Here is a 15,587-nt window from a genome sequence, read left to right as displayed (position 1 = left end):
GAGTTGCACTTCGCAAATGCCGACTGGATAGTACGAATATTTCATTTTCGGGCGCTCTCTGGATCTGTAATTCGTGTCGGACCACAAGCCCAGCGGGGTCCACGACCTCCCCAAGTTTTAGATTTTTTTACCCTTTCTTGGGCGTTGTACGGCCCGTACAGGCAGTTGTCAAGTACAATCAGACGAATTGGCTTTACAGCCCGCACTCGGTCCAAATATAATCAAACTCAACCGTATTAATGGGATAACTCGGGTTAATTCATTAGTGGTATCCCTCACACGAGCGGTTTAATTGAGCGGTTCTGCGACAGTTCTCATGTGGACACCTCAGGACACTGTTCTGGTTGGGCTGAGTGTTACAGAATGTTTCTAATTTTGGCAAATTTAGGTTGTATAAGGGATTTTGCTATTCCAAGTAATTTTGTACAAATTAGGATTTTGTTTTCTTTTTAAGTAATGTGATAAGAACTCTTAAGAGTTATTATTCAATAAAATTATCCCGATTTTTCTCTCTTATTTATCATGGACTCAAGAATTACCCTTATGGATTTAAGGTTTGATTAATTGAAAAAGATGGTGATTTTGTCCTTCTTTATTCACACTCTTCCCTACATCATTTGTCCATCTTTGCATGTTCTGGGAGGGAAGGATAAAAAGATCGCGAAAAATCCATCTTTAGTATCAACAACTTTACACTTTCAACAGAGGCAACAAACATAAGAAGTATGACTTTGTTTATTCATTCTTCCTATTAAATGCATAATAGGCATGGATTGCAATATTTTACATTGTCTGGGGTATTCAAGTTTGTCTCAAAATTTTTATCACTAAAGGAGAAGAAACAATGCAAAGCCTCTGTCTCTATAGTTGAGTTGGTAGAGACACCTCCCCAATGTAAGAAAGACATGTGCTCGTAAGGTCCGGCCTATTCTTATGAAGAGAGATATGGCATGTAAATTTTAGACGCTTAATAGAAATACTCAGGGAAAATATTTATATTTATTTTTAAAAAAAGTACACATGCATGTAAGAAGTGACATTGAAATGTCTTCCTACATAAATTCAAGTTTAAAATTATAGCTTGGAATTTCCATCATCGTGAATTATTCCACTATTCAAATCACAAAGCAATATCAAATTAAATGCAGAAATTGTGAAGTAATTATAAAGTGGCTGTCCCAAAAGTGGGCTTATTTGATCCGTCAATACATTTTGTTGAGATATAACAATTAGTAACTTTTCATTTTTAACCTATCATCACGTGTCCAACAATTTAATATTATTGATTCATCATATTATTCAAATAAAATTCAGGATTTGGACCATTTAACAGTGGCTCGACAACTAGGGCTACGTCCTTTGCTACTGCATTGACGAACTCGCTCGACTCGGTCAATCCGCTGGCTGGAAGTCTAAGAGTCATTATGAGAAATGTCTGCTCAAGGGCATTTCTTAGTGACTTCCCGGCGCCTGCAGTTCCAGGTTGGCTCACCCAGTACTAGGAATAAAGAGGGAATGCTTTCAAGGCACTTGACTTCCTCTTCAGTCATGAATAAAAGTAGGGTTGGCAATTTCAAAAAATTAAAACATCTTAGGTTATATATATATATATATATATATGGAAAATGTGCTGTGTGGGCCCTAACATTATGTATGTTAAACATTAACACCTTGCATTTGTTGGGTCCCTTTTAAATTATGGGATATCCCAAAAATCAACGGTATACTGAACTCAAGTGGGCCATATCATCTAAAATCATGTGAAGACATGCCTAAAACATATAAAGGCACTTGGTGGGGCCCACCTGAAATTTGGATGCATCTGAAACTTGGTCTGACCCCTCATCCAAGTGGGACGCACATAATGGATGGGCTGGATTTGTGAACCACATCTTGGTGGGCCCAAAAAATTATTATGAATGTTTTAATGTAAGGTAACTCCTCTCAACTTTTGTATATTGTGTGGCCCACACAAGTCACGGATTGACTTGATTTATAAGCCGTAGGCCCACTATGGAATGATGCATCTGATTGATGGGGTAGATGTTTGATATACATCCTGGTGGGGCCCAACCTTTCTGCCCACACACACACACACACACACACACACACATATATATATATATATATATATATATATATATATATATATATATATATATATAAAGCTTGTCCCATGCTGCCTGGCCAGTTGGGGACCTAGCCCCTTGGCGCCGAGACGAGCCAGGCTTGGGTTCCTAAGCTAAGCTTGGTCCGGTACGGCCATGTCTACGCTTGTAATAATAAGGGTTGATTCTTAATCATTAAGCGACCTACTATTATTATATTTTAAAGATACTTCTTAATAATACTCCATCAATATAAATGTGTAGTTTAAGTAGTGATTTGGCGGTCACGTTTCAATGGGAACCGGGTGGCGTCATCCCCCACCAACGGAATCGGTCGAGGCAAGGGCTCTTGGGCCCACTGTGATGTATGAGTTCTATCCATGCCGCTCATCCATTTTTAAAGATCATTTTACAGTAAGATTTAAAAAAATGAGTTAGATCCAATGCTTAAGTGGACCACACAGTGAGAAACGAACTCCCACCATTAAAAACTTATTGAGAGCCACATAAGTTTTTGATCAAGCTAAAATTTATGTTTTCCCTTCATTAAGGTTTTTTCGGACCTTATGAACAGGTTGGATGACAAATAAACATCATGGTGGGCCCTAGGAAAGATTCAACGGTGCATGCCACTATCATTGCTGCTTCCTGTGGTGTGGTCTACCTGAACATTGGATTTGCCTCATTTTTAAAATCCTGCGATAAAATGATCTGGAAAAATGGATGAACGGCATGGATGAAACTCATACATTACGGCGGGCCCTACGAGCCCTTGCCAGACCGATATCCGTTCCGGCGGTTCCAACGATCCAAATTGTTTATACAGAGGATGCGTGTGGATGGAAGAATTCTTTCAAAAGAAAATCTGAAACTGAGTCTACCAAGAACCTTTTTCACTCTTCGGCCCTAACCCAGGCCCGATCCAAAGGTTGGAGCAGGGCCAATGCAAGACAAGGGTGGTGATTCGTGCACTTGTGTGCCGTTTGGGACCGAAATTCATTGTCCCGATGAGATCAGCCGGTTAAGATTATCCAGTCAAAGTAACTCGACGTGTCGTCTGTTTGGAAGGAATGCACACGTGTAGGAGACGTGTACAGTCAGCGCATCTCGAAATGATGGTAAATCATCACACGCAAAAACTATGTGGACATCTCCTCAGCTCTATGTTGACATCCACAAGAAAACACATGGCATATGTGAAAGAGATCGTGGCCGTACAACAGTTGGGCCCACTATATATGAGAATTTAAAGACCGCACAATATAAGAGATTTTAAAGTTCTCTACCAGTGCCAGACAATGTGGACCCACTTGATGCGCATCCATATCTCGAACTTATGCCACGTGTACGGTTACAGATGTCCGATATAGAAGTGGGGTCCACACTCCACAGAGGAAATCTCCATTCATCGACCTTGTGGAAAATCTCGTATTGCCAATTTTCATCGGCTTCTCTCGTTTTCTTCGACGCGGAAAAAGAAAACCACCAAAACCCCCTTCTTCCAACGAGGAAGAGGCGATTCTGTGCAGTCAGAGGAGAAAAGAAGAAAAGAAAAAAGAAAACAAAAATCATCAAATACAATCCCCTGCAACTCTTGTCATCTGTAAAAATCCGTACCATTTTTGAATTTCATACATATCTGAAAAATATATATGTATGTATGAATGTATATATGTGTGTGGATTATGTACTTGATTCGTTAATTTTCTTCCGATTTCCACCATTCATCTTTTCAGGACGAATTGCGAATGCAGGGGCCTTTTTTTTTTTTTTATTTTTTATTTTTAAAATTTATTTATTTAAATAGATGGAGAGGATCGATCTCTAATTAGGGTTAGGGTTCGGAAAAATCGCAGTTTTGGCATGGATGGTTTTGTTATTATTTTATTATTTTGGCCCCTTTCTGCCAATGGAGAAAGGGAATGGTATCTGATTTGGATTAGGGTTAGGGTTTGGGAATGAAAATTTGTGACTAGGGTTAGGATAAATCTCCTTATATTATTAGAATCCAATCAAGGATTGTTGTTGTTGTTGTTGTTCGCAATCTGATGTGCGCTGCGCAGTAGGTTCAGCTTCCATGATTCAGATTTTTGCTGTATGTTGATTGAATTTGTTCTTAATTCAAGTGGGAAAAAAAAATTCACGACTTTGATATATGATTCTGATGCAAAATGAAGGGCTTTTTGTTTTGTTTTTTGTTTTTTGTTTTTTTTTTGCCCCTTTTTCTTTTCTGGTAGTTTGAAGGTGTTTGTTTTTTTGGCGTCAGTCATGTCTTCTTTATGGTCTGTTTGATTTCGTCGGATTAAATAATTCTTCATTTGGATGCCCCTGAAATTGGCGTTTTGGGGAAGGGAAGTTCCACAATGCCATTTTGCTCCCACGCAGTGTTTTGGGAGCCTTCCGCACCCACCTGGTGAAACACCATTTGAAACGGAACCAACATGATTTTGCCCCAAAATTGCTACTGGCCAACATCTGGTCTGACCTGAAATTATGTTTCTAACCAGATTGGGTGGATAGCATCTGATCCACCACTTTGTAGAAGTAGAACACCTTAACACACCTTTTTTTTTTGGTAATGCCCATTGACGATAGGAATTCCAGAATTTTTTGTTATCTTATTCTTTTCAATGTCTTACAATGATTGGAATATTTGTAATTGATTTCCAGTTTTGGGCTGACCATAAACTGAAATGTTTTGAATTGGAAGCTTCATTTGATTTTACTATTATCTTTCCACATTTGGATAATCTGGAAGTGACTATTATCACTGTTCCATGGCATAAGTGCAGGGTTTATGAGTCATCAGTGACTTTGTGGAGCTTGATATAGATGTTGATGCAGTAGTCCGAGGTTGTACTTTTGTCAAGGTTTTTAGAACGCTTGATTACTTATTACGCTCTCTGGAAGATTTCTGCATTGGCTTGTTTGTGGGATTTTCTTCAACAAAACAAATAAAGTTGCCTATTTTTATCGCCTATAAAAGCTGATTATCTTCGTAACAGTTTAGAAGCTACAAGGGACTGAGTCAAAGTTCCTTTACTGGTGAGTGTTTACATCCTAATGATGAGGTTGTTTGTTGGTGTTAACATCCTTTAAGAAAAGAAAAGAAATCTAGGGCCTGTTTGTGTATGGGCAGCGCCAATCAAAATGGATAGGGTTTGCCCTATCCATTTCATTTTGAGTGGAAACGGAACAAAATCAATTGGAAAGGGCACCCCTTTTCATGTTTTTCTGCTTCCAGCCTAGGAAGTTTTGGAGAAACCAAATATCCAACCTTTGTGGATTCAAACCCTTTTTGATGAAAAATTCCAAAAGGGTCAGGATTGTACTTTGTTCCAAACGGGCCTCTATGTGTTGTTCTGTTTGCTTTTGTTTGCTCTGGACTGGTTTCCTAAACATTTCTTATGTTACCGGCCCATATTCCACTGTTTGCATAAGAACTTTTTGAGATATTATTATTTTACTGCAGCATCTAATGTCAACTCACTGCTTGGGGCCTTAAATTTGAGCAACCATGTATACGTTAGTACTTTTTTTCTTTTCAATGATCGGTACCTTTATTTTCAATAATCCAAATACTTATAAACATGTAAGGTAGTAGAAGTCGGTGGTAGTGATGCAGGAAGACCTATCATCCTTCATGCATACCATTGTAGAGCCAAAAGTGGGCCTCACAGTGTACACTGTTGAAGATTTTGGGCTCCAGTTCATATGTGCGGATCTCGGATCACATGTGAGTGTCCAATGGATGATTCAGGCCATATAAATCCTAGATTTGTGTTTATGGTCTCATTGAGCGTAGACTAAACAGTAGTTAGTTTTTTTCCCCCTTAGAAGTAGTCTATTTACTGCAGGACTGGTTTCCATGCTATTAGTATTAGGATAAGTTTTCTTTGTATGTTAAAGTCACTGTTGGACTAGACTTTAGTATGTATTGGATTTTATTTATTTATTTTTGGACTGTTACCTGTGCATGTTGCATATGTATGGACTAGAGAGCATAATTCTATTTTTCGAATATAACAAAACTTGTTCTCTGATTTTTCCTGAGACTGGAAGCTATTTAAAAGTGACTCTTCGAGCTATTTGTGGTGGCTCGAGCACAAGATATATCTTCTTGAAAGGTCTGGTTTTTTCATTGGGGAATGGAGAGAACATTCGCCTTTGAGAAGATGTTTGAAGGGGTGATGTGCCTCTTTGCGTCTCTTTCCCGGCAATTGCCGGTCTTGCTTCCGATCAGCATGTCATGATCAATCGCTGCTTTGAGTTTTAAAAAAAAAAAAAGAAAAAAAAAGGAAGAATGGAGCCTTCTGATGGCTAGTAGGTAGAAACAGAGTTTTGACGATAGATAACCTTCAGAAGCAGTCTATGGTCATCCCAAATATTTGTCTCCTTTGCATGTCAGATGCTGAATCGGTCAACCACCTATTTATTCATTGCTCATCCTCTAGCTGTATTTGGGCTTCCCTCTTTGTTATATTCAACATTGCGTGGGTCATGCCGTGGGATATTGGTGACTTTTTGGTGGAATAGCACAGGGTCACTCTTTGCAAAAAGCGTCGGGCAGTGTTGAGGCTGTCTCCTTGCAGATTTTTGGGGGATTTGGGGTGAGAAGAATGGTAGGTGTTTTCGAAATGTTTGTCGAAATTTTGAGGGTATAGCCTCTCACGCCTGGTATAATGTTGTTGAGTGGGCCAGGGGTAAGGGGTGGCTGGATTAGCTGTATTTTCTCCCATTTCTCTCTTTTCTTGTTTCTGCTTTCAGCGCTACCTCAGTTTTGTTTTCAATGAAAGTTTCTGTTATCTTTCAAAAAAAGAAAAAAAGAAAAAAAGAAAAAGAAGAAAAGGCTATCTGTGGTGGGACTACACAAATTGTATTCTCTCTTGTTTCTTCTCCGTCTGCTGCTGCTTATCTCTACTAGCGACTATACTAAATCAAGTAGTTTGGAGCTCCAAATTTACAAGTGTGGTTCTGTCTGCAAGCCTAAAGGATCAGATGTAAATAATCAGGTAAGCACCTCTACACTTCAATACCTAGAAGATTAATTTGGATTACCACCTTCAGATTAAGGTTCCATGTAACATCCACATGTTGGCTAATGCTTTGGAAGTGTAAGGTGAACCTATTTTAGGGGGTAACGTTTACGACTTTCATTCAACATACCATCCAATTGCCAACATAAACGTGCACAAGAAAAAGGGGTAGCGGTGGACAGCTTTGTGGATGAGTTTTACAGTTTAGTTATGGACAGATGATAATAGGCGGATATGTGGGAAGGTAAAGAAGAAAAAAGAAAGAAACAAGGAAACAAATTCCCAAGTGAACCTGCTATGATACGAAAAATTGATAAAACATCTACATGAAGATGTATCCAAGTTAGTTTTATGTGTATTGAAGTTTAGAGGAGCCTATCTGCTGATTCATATTTCACCCTTATGCGCCATTGAGTTGAAGTCTCAAAAGGATGTGGGTGGAGGTGGAAAAGACCTGATGACCTATGGTTTAACTTAAGTCATGGCCCTTGATAGAGTGGCATGGCAGAACAATATTCTGTAGCCGACTCCAATTAGTTGGGATTAGGCTTAGATGACAACGATGATCTGCCATTCACAGAAAAAATCATTAACCGATTAAAAAAAACAATTCTTGGCTTGGGGACAGAACTGTAGGGGCAGCTTTGGAGCTCCAACATATTTGATACAGAAGAACACTTTTCAGCGGCAGAGACAATCAGCAAAAAAAAAAAAAAAGGGATACAAAGAAGAAACAGGAGAGAATAAGGATATGTATGAATCTCACCACAAATAGTAGGAAGAGTCACTTCTAGATGGTTTCCAATTGCAGGAAAAATCTTAGGTCCTGTTCGTAGATGCCTAAAAATGATTTTTTGTCATTTTAGTTAACAGTAATTATTTATTAAAGATCATGTTCTATAACACATTATTACGAGTAACATGAAGCTATTATGTATTAGAGAACAAGATCTCTTATACATAATTACTGTTCACTAAAATGAGATGAACTCATGTTTAGTTGTCTACCAAACAGTCCTTTAGAACAAATAATAGAACTCTGATTTTTATTTTTATTTTTCTTTTTCTTTTTCTTTCTTTGAAACAGAGAGTAAAAAAACTGATTTCTATTATTCAAATACAACAAAATAGAAATATGTTCTCTCTTGCATATGTATTCAACGTATATGGGTAATAGTCCAAAATGAATAGAGTCTAGTCCAACAAGGACTTCAACTGATGAAGGAAGCTTATCTAAATAAAAAGAAAACTAATGCTACTGAAAATAAACTATCTTTAAGCAAGAGCTAACTACTCTTCTCTCAATAAGATGATTCATGTGACTATAGGATCTATATGGGCTCCATGAGTACTTCTGCAACAATCCCCTCAATCATGAAGGTTCACAACAAAAACACAAGCGCCATCCCAATGCCTTTGCCGCTAGTTAATTAGAGTCTGCATACCTTGAGGCTCAAACATATTGGTTTTCATAATAAAATTATATTTTATCACTTGGGTGAAAAGCATCAAATCCTGTTCGGGTACCTCTCCTCTTGCTACTGCAACAGTCAAATTGTATTGAATCAATCGGACATCCCGGAATATCCTTATTTAGTATGGATGAAATTCCATATATTTGTCAGTTGAATCTAAAGAACTAGGCAACTGCTGTAGGGACGGGGCTTATTTGAAATAATAAATGGACTTTGACTATCATATGTTACCATGTGTTGGCCCACCTCAAGTTGAAGAGGCCCCAATTCCTGAGTGGGCTGGGTTGCAATTGTGATCCATTAAAGTGGAACGTTCCATTGTGAATATTCTTAAATTTCACTCTAATTGATCACAATTGAAGAGTCCCCAATTCTTTTTGTGCCAAATTTATTAGGTTAGGGCCACAAAGCCATCATATTTACATAAACTATATACGGCATACAGTACATCTATGCACATGGCCCAGGCCATACGAGTCAAATAAGAAAGCAAAAATTTACAAATCAGCCCAGTCTGGTTGGTTGGGTAAGGGATACTTCTTTTAGTACAGAACTTTGCACTACCCATTTGATCACCAAGCTTTTCTCCTTGCAGAATTAGTCCTTGTACGTTGCCTGATGAATTGTTGAAACATTGGTTATTCCTTTCCTTCCATGTTTCCCATAATCCCACAAGCAAGGCTAACTGCCAAACAGTCCTCCCAACCTTCCCGGCTGCACCTCCATGCCATGCCCGTAAGAGTTTGGGGAAGGATTATGGCATCACCCATGAGAATCCAAGCAAAGATAAGACATTATCCCAAATTGTCCTCACAAACAAGCAATACATTAGGAGATGGTCCATCGATTCACCTTCCTTCCAACAGAGAGCACATGCATTTACTAGGATCATACTATAGGAAAGATGATGTAATGTAACAACCGGAGCCATGGAAAGTTTGAACTTAGCACAAATACCACCCTATATATGACGTTCAGCGATCAACACATACACCATGAGATTCAGTGCACTGTCAGATCCCCAGTGACCCAAAAACGGTACAACTGGCCCCCTTTTTGATTCACAACACCCTCAAATCAGGTGCTCTCTCAGAAACAACTCCATGAGGAGCTAATCACAACAAAACTGATCCAACATATGAAGGGAGTCCCAAGAAATAGCTATCGATTTGGGAGAAATCGAAGAAAAATCAAAATTTGGGGTTTTTCCGCTGGAGGAGAAAAATGAGAGAAACATACCTTAAATGTTGCATAAAAATCTCACAAAAATCACCATAATTCTTCTAAATTCAAGATCTAGGAAACCATGTTCTTTCCGATCAAAATGGACCTGTATGGATAGTACAACAGTTGACGTCAGCCGTACGCTAGCTGATGTTAGCAAAATCCCATAGCACTGATCAATGTGAAGTTCATGGCTCTAATACAAAGTTGATTCGTGAGGTTTTGAAGGAGAAGAAGGGAGAAATGAGAAAGTGAGGGAAGGAGAGGGAAGATAGTTTGGAAAGAGGCATTGTATGTGTTAGAGTTACAAACCCTAACACACCCTTTGATATATTACTAAAGAGCACTGTTACATACTCCTGAGGAGCACAAAAGGACATGTACACAACACACTCACACACTAACATTATAAAGTACATTGCATTACATCATCTTTCCTATACATACCTTATTTGCGGAGATTGTTGATAGTAAGGATCTTGTTCCACCTTGCCTGCCACTCGAAAACTGTGACCTTCTTTGGGGCGCCATATGACCAGAAAGAAGACGGATGTGATGGATTATCCCTCAACTGTTTTCCAGAAATCAGTGAAAGAAAAGAAAAGGATTTTACTAAGAAAGAGATGGATTTGTCTAAGGACCATATCATTGAATCCCACTCCAAACTAAACTCAAACCCCGATAGCCTCTCAAAAGAGAGAAAAGCTCAACTTTCTTGTCTTCCTTCAAGTCCCTTCTGCACGAGAGAGTCCACATGCCTGAAGAGCCTAGCTAAGAAAAGTTATCGGTGACCAATATCTCTAGACTCGAAGAAATCAAAGCCAGGTAAGGGAATAATTCCTTTAAGGGTTGATCCCCCAACCAAATATCTTCCTGGAATCTTACACGCTGCCCATCCCCCACCGGAAAGGTCACATCCTCTTGAAATTACTTTCCACCTCCACTATGGTCTTCCACATCCGTGTGGCCCTAGATAAGTAGAAGGAAAAGAGCCCGGTCTACAACAAAAAACTGTAGCCAACTTCTCCAAATTCTCTAAAGGGTTCCCAATGCGTCTCGCATTTTAGAGGATTCACCTTTAGCCCTGAAATCTCCTCAAAACAACAGTCTTTCTCAGGTTATTGATGTGGTCTCCATTGGTGTCACACATGAGAAGGGTATTGTCTACGAATTGAAGATGCAAAACTCGGAGGTCTCCCCTATTGACCCTAAAGCCGCTTATGACACCCAAAGAAACACCTTTCTCCAACATCCTGCTCAGAGCTTCTGCCACCACCACAAAGAGAAGTGGAGACAAAAGGATCTCCCTGCCTTAATCCTCTCGATGACTTGGAGAAACCCTTCGGCGATCCATTAACCAGGACCAAGAAACTAGCCTAACTTACACACATAGATATCCACTATCTCCATTTTGCCCCAAAACCAAGCTGCCCAAGCATGTAATAAAAAAATTTTCCACTCCACATGATCATATGCCTTTTTCAAGTCAAGCTTGCAAACTACATCGCCACATCCTTCCTTGAACCGCGAGTCCAAACACTCAGGAGCTATCAAAGCACTATCCATAATCTATCTGCCTTCCACAAAGACACCTTGAAACTTGGATATGATCTTCCTGAGAATCAGCTTGAGACGTCCCACCAAAATTTTGTCTAGAATCTTGCATGGGCCCCTATCAAACTTATCAGGCGAAAGTCCTTTAATCAATTTGCCCGCTCTTTTGGAATCAAAGCTATGAATAAAGCACCAACTCCCTATATAAGTTGTTAACAATAAGCTTAACAAAGTCCAGTGACATTAGTGTCTAAGAATGACACATCTTCTATCCTCTCTTTTTCAATGGAAATGTTTGCCTTGTTGCTGCAGGATCTAATGCTTACTCCTTGAATCCTAATTTTCCAGGGGGCAGAACCTCCCAAGAACATGACCAGCCACAATATAGCGGCAAAATGACCAACTACCCTTAAAGCTGACTACTAACCCACTCGGTGGCAATATAATCAAGGATAATAACTAGAAACTTGACTTGAAATGGTGCAATGACGAGGAAGATTTACCATCTGCTCTGCCTCACGAAGAGAATATTTGCACTTGATCCCATCAGCTGCTCAGACTTTGAACATAATTCCCTTCCCAATTGAACCCCCTACACTGCTGATTGCCCTCCAGGCCATATCCTTGGTCTACTTAGATCCACCTAAAGATAGAAAATGGCTTGTCCAGCAAACGCCAATAAAAGGATGGCTTGTCCAACAAACGAATCTCCTCTAGTACTCCTCAATGGTATCCTAAAATGCTTAAATAGAGTCTCTATTGCACAATAAGACCCGAAGATAGAGGCTTCAAGGAAGGTTTCCTCTTGTAATCTTTCCAAGATTGAGGCTTGAAGGAAGCATTCCAGTTGTAAAATTTTCCAAGCAGCGTGGTTATCAACATAAATTACTTGGAAAGGTGCTTTTAGATGACCACCCAACCTTCCATTTTGAATTTCCGCCATCCAATGTTCATGTGCTGTCGTTATGTTAGCTCTTCTTCCATGATTGGCTTCTTGAGAATTGAGATATATGTGCCAGCACTTCTATCCAAGTACGTGCATTAGAATTTAGAAATGGGTTCCTATGAAGAAGGATGCGCATCATCTGGTTCCCTTAGTTGATTCCAACACATAATCTTCTACCCTTTAATTGTTAGCCAGCAGCTGTCAAGATGTCTAAGATCTTTCCAAGTTCAGATACTAAATGGAGGGGGAGCAAAATTGATTATTTCATGTGTCATGGAGAACTGTCTCTTCTTCATAAATTCTTCTATTACGGATTATCAAGAATTAGTTCCAAATGTTTGTTAAGTTGGGATAGCTGTTAGATGCTTCCAGACTATTGTGTGTTTTGGGTAGCTTCCAAATCATGAACAGAGTTGCTTTTTGGCCAAGAAAGGGCACAATTCTGCTCCAAATTAGGAATGGGATAAAAACAGATCTAACCTGTTTTATCTCACTCATTTTTTGCATGGATTGCATTTTCTTTGATCTGGGCTGCCTAAGCAGGCCCAAAAGAAGTGAGCCTGAGTGGGATGTGTCCTTTCAGCATACTTTGTGACTGGAAAAATCTCAAAGCTATCTCCATGTTGCATCTTCTTTCTAGATATTGTAATTCCTTAGCCTTGCATTAACACCTAATTGCTCTGATAAATTTGTGCTTGATTTTAAGTGAAATGGTTGGCATCCTAATTTGTGCTGTCTCACAAAACTTAATACAGTGCACCCAAGATGACAGATATGAAAGGAAGCACATCTGCAGATGCAGATATCCGCGCCTTGCACAAGGAATGGGATGAAGCTTCGTGCCCAATCTGCATGGACCATCCGCATAACGCTGTCCTCCTCCTCTGCAGCTCTCACGACAAGGGCTGCAGATCTTACATCTGTGACACTAGCTATAGGCATTCTAATTGCCTTGATCGATTCAAAAAATTGAGAGTCGACCTTAGGAGCACCCCTGCTCACCTGACTCCATCCTTTATTGAAAGCCCAGGCAGTGGAAGGCTGGGTCACAGTTCTCTTCACAGCCTCACTTCTGAAACCATCTTTGAGACTCCAAGGATGGATAGAAATGTAGTGGAAACACGTGGGGACTACAGTCTTGCAGAAACTAGTGACGGAATGTCAGCTGGGCTATTGTCAGTGCTGGAAGAAAATAACAGCCAAGAGACTGATGGGTATTTGGAAGCTCAGAGGATGGGGGCTGGTCCTGATTCACATAGCGGAAGGATTGGTGATGAGGAGTTGGGTGGGGGTGGCTTATCAGAACCACCATTGCCCCTGAAGTGCCCTCTTTGCCGAGGAATTGTGAAAAGCTGGAAGATTGTAAAAGAGGCTAGGGAGTATCTTGACTCAAAACAGAGAAGCTGCTCTCGGGAGTCTTGCTCGTTTACTGGAAACTACCGGGAGCTGCGTAGGCATGCCAGGGGGGTTCATCCAACAACGCGACCGACTGACATAGACCCATCAAGGCAACGGGCTTGGCACCACCTTGAGCACCAACGGGAATACGGAGACATTGTCAGTGCCATCCGTTCAGCCATGCCTGGTGCCGTTGTGCTAGGGGACTATGTAATTGATAATGGAGATGGGTTCTCACGCGATGGAGAAAGTGGCCCGAGTGAAGGCAGTGGGGCATGGTGGACCACATTCTTTCTGTTCCATATGATCAGCCCTATGTCCCCGATCGACGAGCCAAGAAGCCTCTCAAGAGCTTGGAGAAGGCATCGTCGCCCTTCTGGTCGACGTAATCTGTGGGGTGAGAACCTATTGGGTCTGCAAGATGATGATGGAGATGATTGGAATATGAGTGATGTAGGCGATGAGGTTCCGATACCAAGGAGGCGTCGGCGGTTCACACGGTCCAGACCTGATGAAGATCATCCATAATCCCACATTCTGGTAATGTATATGGTTCACATTTGGACATTGTTTCTTTATTGTTTTCAATTGACTTGATACTTCCGTGTATCTGTTTTAATGTACAGAACCGCAATCAGATAGAACTCCATTATTCAGTTACCATGTTGAATTTCTTAGACCGTTGCAGAGCCATGTAGGTGGAAATCAAGATACTCCATTAAAGCGGTCTGCCTCAAGAGATAAGAGGAGAGAACTGTTTGGAGATCAGAGAACTGGGATGCCATTTGTATTCTGGGGCAGTATGTTGTGTTTCTCTAAAAGTATTTATATCTTATTCTTCTTCTTCATTTCTGTTTTTGGTTTGAAGCAAAAGAATTGTTGATGGTGACGAGCCTTGAGAAATTCATTTTCGAATGCAAGACTCATTTCGTTTGGATTTCTTCATTGACTGTTGTTTTCAAATGGCCTGCGAGGAGGTCAAATGTACAGTTATTCTGAAGTGTGGAATTCGTTTTTATTTCCAGTTTTGCTTGTGATGGAATGCATGAGGCAGTTTCAAGGTGTGAAAGATCTTCACATGGTTTAAGGTATCACTTTCAATGCACAATCCGTTTTGGAATGTTGTTGTGTAAACAGCAACAACATGGATTGTGTATGGATACGTTATAGGTGGTTGATGTTTGATGTTCGATAATTACCATGCAATCGAGCTGCCGTCATCCAACTTGTATCAGGTGGTTTAACCAAAAGATCAGGCGTATCCAATCATGAGGTAGGCCACACCATAGAGAAATGAAAACCACGAAGAAACATTCACATTTGCATGCTGTGGCCCACTTGATGATTGGATTGAGCTTAGTTCAGAGGCATCCATTTTCATGGTTGGGTGAACCTGAAGCACAAGCTGGATGTTACAAAAATCGTGGTGGAGCCCATACACGACTGTACGGTATAGTCGATTGTATGTGATCATTCCTCTATCTAAATGGAAACAATGGTTATGTGGTGGATGATACTGGCAGTCGTTGGTGTTTGCCGACGATGGGCGCAAGTCTTCACTTCCTCATGCAGCTGAATCTCTCTTGAAGGGAGTTACCACCGCAGTTGTTATAGCATGTTTTAGGGAGTTTTTATTACGGTTCTCTCTCAACAATATGACGAAACTGCCCTCTAATGCTATGCTTTGATGAAATAACAACAAAATTATGAGAGAAATGTGAGAATGCCCAAATTCTAGCTGAATCCAGAATCCTATGATCATTTTTTTTCTTATTCTTTTTTTTTGCAGAATGGGTTGGTCCCAGTAATAGCATAAACGGCTGTTATGCAACCCATAGAAAAGGAA

The 15,587-nt window shown here is 40.1% G+C and overlaps 1 protein-coding gene across 6 annotated transcripts; it reads left to right on the top strand.

Moving 5' to 3' along the window:
- Window positions 1-3,207: 3,207 nt before the first annotated feature.
- Window positions 3,208-14,759, top strand: LOC131245695 (uncharacterized). Of its 6 annotated transcripts, none has more exons than XM_058245312.1 (4): window positions 3,365-3,711; window positions 4,901-5,153; window positions 13,099-14,281; window positions 14,430-14,759. In XM_058245312.1, the coding sequence occupies exon 3, from the start codon at window positions 13,109-13,111 to the stop codon at window positions 14,267-14,269; it is 1,161 nt and encodes a 386-aa protein (XP_058101295.1). In that variant the 5' UTR covers window positions 3,365-3,711; window positions 4,901-5,153; window positions 13,099-13,108; the 3' UTR covers window positions 14,270-14,281; window positions 14,430-14,759. The 6 variants fall into 6 exon arrangements, with proteins under 6 accessions (XP_058101292.1, XP_058101293.1, XP_058101295.1 ...); XM_058245313.1 differs by having other exon boundaries at window positions 14,420-14,759; XM_058245307.1 differs by having other exon boundaries at window positions 14,368-14,759.
- Window positions 14,760-15,587: the final 828 nt, after the last annotated feature.

This window comes from Magnolia sinica, chromosome 5, assembly GCF_029962835.1.
Source record: "Magnolia sinica isolate HGM2019 chromosome 5, MsV1, whole genome shotgun sequence".
NCBI lineage: Eukaryota > Viridiplantae > Streptophyta > Magnoliopsida > Magnoliales > Magnoliaceae > Magnolia > Magnolia sinica.
Note: the sequence above shows the minus strand (reverse complement) of the source record. Positions and strands in the feature narration are given on the sequence as shown.